Source organism: Belonocnema kinseyi, chromosome 1, assembly GCF_010883055.1.
Source record: "Belonocnema kinseyi isolate 2016_QV_RU_SX_M_011 chromosome 1, B_treatae_v1, whole genome shotgun sequence".
NCBI classification, from domain to species: domain Eukaryota; kingdom Metazoa; phylum Arthropoda; class Insecta; order Hymenoptera; family Cynipidae; genus Belonocnema; species Belonocnema kinseyi.
Window position 1 is genome coordinate 150,075,366 of NC_046657.1, and position 9,544 is coordinate 150,084,909.

General features: G+C 25.7%; 1 protein-coding gene across 9 annotated transcripts in view; it reads right to left on the minus strand.

Moving 5' to 3' along the window:
- Window positions 1-9,544, minus strand: part of LOC117168666 (protein polybromo-1) — a 149,023-nt gene that overhangs the window by 85,645 nt on the left and 53,834 nt on the right. For 6 of the 9 annotated variants that reach the window (XM_033354525.1, XM_033354947.1, XM_033354777.1 and 3 more), the window contains exons 11-13: window positions 9,362-9,529; window positions 2,403-2,563; window positions 1,223-1,538 (exon numbers count right to left, since the gene is read on the minus strand). In XM_033354525.1, the coding sequence (XP_033210416.1) occupies window positions 1,223-1,538; window positions 2,403-2,563; window positions 9,362-9,529 (645 nt within the window). The remainder of the gene's footprint in view (window positions 1-1,222; window positions 1,539-2,402; window positions 2,564-9,361; window positions 9,530-9,544) is intronic. The other 3 variants (XM_033355018.1, XM_033354862.1, XM_033354616.1) reach the window with 1 other exon arrangement.

Below are 9,544 nucleotides of genomic sequence, written 5' to 3' on the forward strand. Positions count from 1 at the left end.
ATTTTCACATAAGAAAAAAATTAATTTTCAAGGGCAACAAAAAAACGAATTTTTAACAAAATAGTTTAATTTTCAATCAAAATAATGAATTTTGAACTAAAATATCAATTTTCTATAAAAAATGGAAGTGAAATTTTCACATAAGAAAAAAAAAATTTTTCAAGGGCAACAAAAGAACGAATTTTTAACCAAATAGTTTAATTTTCGATCAAAATGTTGAATTTTCAATTCAAATTAGAAATCTTTAACTAATATAGTTGAATTTTCAATCAAAGTTATTAATTTTGAACTAAAACATCAATTTTCTATAAAAAATGGAAGTGAAATTTTCATATAAGAAAAAAATTAATTTTCAAGGGCAACAAAAGAACAAATTTTTAACAAAACACATTAATTTTAAATCAAAATGATGAATTTTCAATTCAAATTAGAAATCTTAAACTAATATAGTTGACTTTTCAATCAAAGTTATTAATTTGGAACTAAAACTGCAACTTTCTATAAAAAATGAAATAGTAAAATTTTCAGTTCAGAAAAAATTATTTTTTAACAACGAAAAAAAAGAATCTTTAACAAAATAGTTCAATTTTCAATCAAAATGATTAATTTTGAACTAAAACATCAATTTTCTATAAAAAATGGAAGTGAATTTTTCACATAAGAAAAAAATTAATTTTCAAGGGCAACAAAAAAACGAATTTTTAACAAAATAGTTCAATTTTCAATCAAAATAATGAATTTTGAACTAAAATATCAATTTTCTATAAAAAATGGAAGTGAAATTTTCACATAAGAAAAAAAAATAATTTTCAAGGGCAACAAAAGAACGAATTTTTAACCAAATAGTTTAATTTTCAATCAAAATGATGAATTTTCAATCAAAGTTATTAATTTGGACCTAAAACAGCATTTTACAATTATTTAAATGAAAATATACGCTTACAAATTAAAAATCTAAAATGAAAAAATTTTTCAAGCGTAAGATTTCCGAATTAAGCATTCTAAACTGAATGATATAATAATTTATAAAAATCACAATTTAACAAACAAATTATTTAAGAAACACTTGAAATCAAAAACAGATTTTTTTCTCTAGAAATTTGTTAAATTCCCGCTCAGAAAATATTCTCTCCCCCGGCTCCTGCGTTTTTATCAAGATACTGAAAAACTGGACATGAAAAATTAAAAATAAATAAAAATAAAATAAAGTTTCGCCACCAACCTTGTATATCTGGGAATCTGGCTCATTGTACTTGCAGGCATTGTCGAACATCAGAATGAAGTCAGAGACAAGTTCCTCCAAACTCTCGTATCCGTGATTCTTGAGGGTCGCCGCAATTTTCTCCATATTCATGGGCTGCTTGATTACCTCGTAGTAGTCGGGATACTCATTTTTGTTCGGCAATTTCATGAATATCTGGGACAATTGTCGACCCTTCGAGTCGTGATAATCCTTAATCGTGTCGTACATCGTCCGCAACTTTTGCAAACGCAGAGACACCACTTTCTTCGGTCTTCTGCATGTTTTAAAATTAGATCTTGATTTAAACAAACAGCATGCAAATGAAAAAAAATTAACATTTATCAAACAAACCACGCTAGACAATTAGTCTATCGATATTTTGCATTATATTATTTGGTCATTTTTGCACGGGGCTGTCCCGGTATATATCATCAGTCACGGACGCATTTTTATAATGCAATCAAGTGATCTGATGAGAGCAGTCTGCCCAGACATATTAGACAAAGCCTTGTTTTTACCCCATCATTGACGGACTGGGTTGCAGTCAAGTACACGATGGGGGGACCTACAGCTTAAGGTGGGTTCCGAACCACCAGAACCTTGGTAAAGGTACATTGCAAAATTTCTAGAGGTACCGGCTTAGGGATCGAACCCCGGACCTGTGAGGTGAAGTCCAAGTGTCTAACCAACTGAGCCACCGAGGCTCTCCTTATTATTATTATTATAAAAAACATTCCAGTGTTGAAATGTTGTCACAGGCTTATACTGCCCAACATGTCGAAGGCATTTTTTTGGTTAGAGTTGGATTTTTTATTTGACCATTTTTGCACGGGGCTGTCCCGGTATATATCATCAGTTACGGACGCATTTTTATAATGCAATCAAGTGATATGATGAGAGCAGTCTGCCCAGACATATTATACAAAGCCTGGTTTTTACCCCATCATTGACGGACTGGGTTGCAGTCAAGTACACGATGGGGGGACCTACAGCTTAAAGTGGGTTCCGAACCACCAGAACCTTGGTAAAGGTACATTGCAAAATTTCTAGAGGTACCGGCTCAGGGATCGAACCCCGGACCTCTGAGGTGAAGTCCGAGTGTCTAACCGACTGAGCCACTGAGGCTTTGCATTATATTATTATTATTTTATTTGCATACCCTGGCGTTCTGGTTGGCGTTGACGCGGTCGACTTGTTCTTCACGTCAGGTAGAGGACCCAACTCCCTCACTCGCTCCATCAAAATCCTTTCCAGTGTATTTGCATCTTCGTAGATTAAGGAACCTTCCTCATTGTACTGGCGGCAGTTGTTAAACATCAGCTGCAAACAAACAAGGAATCGTAGCAAATGTAACCACTTTTTTCTTGCTTTATTTAATGATAATAATTCCTGAAAATGCAATCAAGAATCCAAAGACCAAATTTGGACAACCACCACACAAAATGTTCCCACTGCAATCTGAAAAGAAAAAACAAAAAAGGAACATGCTCACCCTGTCTCCTCCTCCTAAAAAAGAAGAAGAAGAAAAGAAAATTATTCCTTTTCAATTTGGACCAAAAATAAAAAGGAGGAAAGAAAAATGAAATGATTTTATTTTTATTTTATATTATTAATTTTTTTTCTTTAATAAGGGTGCTGCATGAGTGCCGAAATGTTGGTGATTATTTTTTACAGCCGTTTTTTAATGTGATTTGATAATGGCAGGGAAAAAAAGGACGAAATAAATAAAAAAGAGAATGAAGGGGATTTGGTTGGGTTGTCTTCTCATTTTTCTTTCCTCCTTTTTATTTTTTATTTTTTCCAAATTGAAAAGGAATAATTTTCTTTTATTTTCTTCTTTTTTAGGGAGAGGAGACAGGGGGAGGATGTTCCTTTTTTTCAGATTGCAGTGGGAAAATTTTGTGGTGGTTGTCCAAATTTGGACGTTGGATTCTTGATTCCATTTTCAGGAATTATTATCATCAATTTGATTATTGGACGTTAAAAAAGGGTTTCAAGTCGGATTTTAATCTCATATAAATATCCTCAATTTTAATTTTTCCTTGAATTAATTTATAATAATATATTAGGGACAAGGCCTCACTTTCGGGTAATTTTCTCCACAAGAAGATGCAATTTCTACTAAAATAGATAATTTTTTTCTATTTAAAAGACAAATTTTCAAAAATATTGTAAAATTTTCGTCTAAAATAAGAGAGAGTTGAATTTTTAACTGAAAAAAAGAATAATCAACAAAACATTTGAACTTTTAACCAAAAAGGTAGAATTTTTAACAAAATTTTTGAATTTTCAACCAAACAGTTGCATTTTTTGTCAATAAAGATGCAATTTCTACTTAAATAGATGATTTTTTTTTTAATTAGCAAGATAAAATTTCAAAAATACAGTTCAATTTTTAACAAAAAAGGATTACTTTTAATCAAAATGGTTGAACTGTTAAAAGTTGCATTTTTCTCCAAGAAAGATGCAATTTCTACTAAAATAGATGATTTTTTTCTATTCAAAAGAAAAATTTTCAAAAATATTGTAAAATTTTCGTCTAAACTAAGAGAGAGTTAAATTTTCAACTGAAAAAAAAGAATTCTCAACAAAACATTTGAACTTTTAACCAAAAAGGTAGAATTTTTAAAAAAATTGTTGAATTTTCAACCAAACAGTTGCATTTTTTGTCAATAAAGATGCAATTTCTACTTAAGCAGATGATTTTTTTTTTAATTAGCAAGATAAAATTTCAAAAATACAGTTCAATTTTTAACAAAAAAGGATTACTTTTAATAAAAATGGTTGAACTGTTAAAAGTTGCATTTTTCTCCAAGAAAGATGCAATTTCTACTAAAATAGATGATTTTTTTCTATTTAAAAGAATAACTTTCAAAAATATTGTAAAATTTTCGTCTAAACTAAGAGAGACTTGAATTTTCAACTGAAAAAGACGAATTTTCAACAAAACAGTTGAACTTTTAACCAAAAACGTAATATTTTTTTAACAAAATTGATGCATTTTCAACCAAACAGTTGCAGTTTTCTCCAAGAAAGATGAAATTTCTACTAAAATAGATGACAATTTAAATTAAAAATACAAATTTTCAACAAAACAGTTGAATTTTTCACCAAAAAGGTAGAATTTTTAACAAAATTGATGCATTTTCAACCAAACAGTTGCATTTTTCTCTAATAAAGATGAAATTTCTACTAAAACAGATCATTTTTAGAATTGAAAAGACACGTTTTCAAAAATATAGTTTCATTTTTATCTAAACAAGAAAGTAAGTTTTTTATAAAGATACTTTAATTTTTAAGTCAAAAAAAAATTTTTAACATATCAGTTGATTTTTTAACCAAAAAGGTAGAATTTTCAACCAAATAGTTAAATAAATAAATAGATAAATTTTCGTCTAAAATAAGAGATAGTTGAATTTTCAACCCAAAAAGACGAATGTTCAACAAAACAGTTGAATTTTTAACCAAAAAAGTAGAATTTTTAACAAAATTGTTGAATTTTCAACCAAACAGTTGCATTTTTTGTCAATAAAGATGCAATTTCTACTTAAATAGATGATTTTTTTTTAATTAGAAAGATAAAATTTCAAAAATATAGTTCAATTTTCAAACAAAAAAAGGATTACTTTTGATCAAAATGGTTGAACTGTTAAAAGTTGCATTTTTCTCCAAGAAAGATGCAATTCCTATTAAAATAAATGATATGTTTTAATTAAAAAGAAAAATTTTCAACAAAACAGTTAAATTTTTAACAAAAATATTATATTTTGAACCAATCAGTGGCATTTTTCTCCAATAAAGATGAAATTTCTACTAAAGTAGATCATTTTTAGAATTGAAAAGACACGTTTTCAAAAATATAGTTTCATTTTCATCTAAACAAGATTTTCTTTCAACTTTCTAACATCAAAATATGAGTTTTCTTATCAAAAGTAAGTTTTTTATAAAGATAGTTTAATTTTTAATAAAAAACAAACAAATTATCAACATAACAGTTGATTTTTATAACGAAAAAGGTAGAATTTTCAACAAAATTGTTGAATTTTCAACTAAATAATTGCAGTTTTTTCCAATAAAGATAACATTTGTACTAAAACAGATGATTTTTTCAATCAAAAAGACAAATTTTCAAAAATTTAGATAAATTTTCGTCTAAAATAAGAGATAGTTCAATATTCAGCTAAAAAAGGAGAATCTTCCGCAAAACAGTTACATTTTTCGTCAATAAAGATATAATTTCTACTAAAATGTATGATTTTTTAAATTAAACAAACAAATTTTCAACAGAACAGTTGCCTTTTTAGAGAAAAAGCTAAAATTTTTAACAAGATTTTTGAATTTTCAACCAAATAGTTGCATTTTTCTCCAATAAAGATGAAATTTCTACTAAAATAGATGATTCTTTTTTATTTAATATACAAATTTTTAAAAATATTGTAAAATTTTCGTCTAAAATAAGAGATAGTTTGATTTTCAACCAAAAATGACGCATTTTCAACAAAACAGTTGAATTTTTCACCAAAAAGGTAGTACTTTTAACAAAATTGTTGAATTTTCAACCAAACAGTTGTACTTTTATTCAGAAAAGATGCAATTTCTACTAAAATAAACGATATTTTTCAATTAAAAAGAAAAATTTTCAACAAAAAAGTTAAATTTTTAACAAAATTATTAAATTTTCAACCAATCAGTTGCATTTTTCTCCAATAAAGATGAAATTTCTACTAAAATAGATCATTTTTAGAATTGAAAAGACACGTTTTCAAAAATATAGTTTCATTTTCATCTAAACAAGATCTTCTTTCAACTTCCTAACATCAAAATATGAGTTTTTGATCAAAAGTAAGTTTTTTATAAAAATACTTTAATTTTTAATAACAAAAAAAAACAAATTATCAACATAAACGTTGATTTTTTAAACAAGAAGGTAGAATTTTTAACAAAATTGTTACATTTTCAACCAAACAGTTGCATTTTTCGTAAATAAAGATGAAATTTCTACTAAAATATAAGATTTTTTTAATTAAACAGACAAATTTTTTTAAATATTGTTTAATTTTCATATAAAAAAAATTTCACTTTGACTTTTCAACATCAAAATATGAGATACTTCAATTTTGAGGTCAAAAAGACGAATTTTCAACCAAAAAAGTAGAATTTTTAACAAAACTGTTAAATATGTATCAAACAGTTGAATTTTTATATACTAAGCATGCAATTTCTACTAAAATAGATGACTTTTTAAATTAAAAAGAAAAATTTCAAAAATAGTTCAAATTTCGTCTAAAATAAGAAATAGTTGAATTTTCAACCCAAAAAGACGAATTTTCAACAAAACAGCCGAATTTTTAACCAAAAAGGTAGAATTTTTAACAAAATTGTTAAATTTTCAACCAAACAGTTGCATTTTTCGTCAATAAAGATGCAATTTCTACTAAAATGTAGGATTTTTTAAATTAAACATTCAAATTTTCAACAAAACAGTTGAATTTTTAGCCAAAAAGCTAGAATTTTTAACAAGATTGTTGAATTTTCAACCAAATAGTTGCATTTCTCTCCAATAAAGATGACATTTCTACTAAACTAGATAATATTTAGAATTTAAAAAAAAAAATCAAATAAACGGATGAGTTTTCAATTAAACAGTTGATTTTTTAACTAAGAGATGAGTTTTTAAGAAACTTGATGAATTTTCAACCAAAGAATTGCATTTTTCGCCAATAATAATAGAATTTCTTCTAAAATACATGATTTTTTAAATTAAAAAGACAAATTTTAAAAAACATAGTTCAATGTTCCCCTAAAATAACAGATAGTTGAAATTTTAACCCAAAAAGACAAATTTGTAACAGAACAGTTGAAATATGAACTAACAAGGTAGTTAAATTTTCGTCTAAAATAAGAGATCGTTGATTTTTTAACTCTATAGGACGAATTTTCAACAAAACAGTTGAATTTTTAAACCAAAAAATAGAATCTTGAGCAAAATTATTGAATTTTCAACCAAATAGTTGCAGTTTTCTCCAAGAAAGATGAAATTTCTACTAAAATATATGATTTTTTAAATTAAACAGACAAATTTTCAAAAATAATGTCAAATTTTCGTCTAAAATAAGAGATGGTTGAATTTTTAACCAAAAAGGATGACTTTTTATCAAAATGGTTGAATTGTTACACGTTGCATTTTTCTCAAATAATGATGCAATTTCTATTAAAATATATGATTTTTTAAACTAAACAAACAAATTTTCAAAAATATAGTTTAATTTTCATCTAAAAAAGATTTCAGTTTAACTTCCAAATATCAACATATGATTTTTTAATTAAAATTAAGTTTTTTACGAAGATACTTAAATTTTTAACCCAAAAAGGCAAATTTTCATCAAAATAGTTTAATTCTTAACCAAGAAGGTAGAATTTGCAAGCAAATTGTTAAATTTTCAACCAAGCAGTTGCATTTTAAAATTCAATAGATGATTTTTTAAATTAAAAACACAAATTTTCTACAATATAGTGGAATTTTCGTCTTAAAAAGATTTCAGTTGACTTTTCAACACCAAATATATGCTATTTAATCAAAAAGTAAAATTCGTAGGAAAATAATTGAATTTTTGACCCAAAACAGTTGCATTTTTTTCAAATAAAGATCAAATTTCTACTAAAATAGATGATTTTTAAAATTAAAAAGACAAATTTTCAAAATAAAAGTGGATTTTTCATCTAAAAAAGATGTTATTTGATTTTTCAACACTAAACGTATGCTATTTAATAAAAAAATCAAATTTGTACGAAAATAATTGAATTTTTGCCTCAAAACAGTTGCATTTTTTCAAATAAAAATAAAACTTCTAAAATAGATGATTTTTAAAATTTAAGACAAATTTTCAAAATAAATGTTGATTTTTCATCTAAAAAAGATGTCATTCGATTTTTCAACACTAAGCGTATATTATTTAATCAAGAAATAAAATTTGTAGGAAAATAATTGAATTTTTGACCCAAAACAGTTGCATTTTTTCATATAAAAATAAAATTTCTACTGAAATAGATGATTTTTTAAATTAAAAAGACAAATTTTCAAAATAAAAGTGGATTTTTCATCTAAAAAAGATGTAATTTGATTTTTCAACACTAAATATATACTATTTAATCAAAAAATAAAATTTGTACGAATATAATTGAATTTCTGACCCAAAACAGTTACATTTTTTTCAAAAAAAGATAAAATTTCTACTAAAATAGATGATTTTTAAAATTAAAAAGACAAATTTTCAAAATAAAAGTGGACTTTTCATCTAAAAAAGATGTCATTTGATTTTTCAACACTAAACATGTACTATTTGATCAAAAAGTAAAATTTGTACGAAAATAATTGAATTTCTGACCCAAAAAGACGAACATTCATCAAAACAGTTTAAGCTTGAACCAAAAAGGGTAAGTTTTAAAGAAAATTGTCGAATTTTCAAACAAATACTAAATTTTATAAATAAAAATATAATCTTCAGGAGAAAGCAACTGCAAAAAAAGAAATATAAATACAAGGCAATTAAATTATTAACAAGAATATTATATCAGGCTTATCTCAAAACTTTATTTTAAAAATATCCTAATTTTTCCCTGGCCATTATTATTCAAAGAGCAGATTCATAAACTTGTAACAGTTTTAAATAACAATATTTATAAACGGAATCAAACAATTTCAAATTAAAATTGAAAATTTTCTAATTTATTCTGCAGGAAGGTCATCTAAAGTTATATAAATTCCCTGATTTTTGTCAAATTTGTTGAAAATTCGTCTTGTTGGTTTAACAATTCATTTTTTTTACATTTATTTTTTTAAGTTAATAACCCTATTATTTTCTTAGAAAAATCAATTATTTGTGCGTGATTTTGAATTAATAAATTCAGATTATTACATTTGCTGAAAAGGGGAAAAAGAAATAATCGAAAAAATGTAATGCATTGATAAAATTGCTAATATTTAATACATTCTTTTTACAAAAATAGCAATAAAAAAAATTCTATCAAGAAATTGCGGTAAAATTATTTGCAATCAATTGAAAGAACTCTTAAAATATACACAAGGAAAAATGTAGGTTTTATCAGAAATGTAAATACCTTGAAATCTTGTATGAGCTCATTTTCGTTTTGGTATTTCTCGGCTTTAATGTTAGCTTCAATCGCCAGCATATCAATCGGCTCGGCAATTACTTGATAGTAATCTGGATACAGCTTTTTCGATGGTTTCTCCATGAAAAGCAGCATTGGCTGTCTTCCATCCTCGCACTGTAAAGAAAAAAA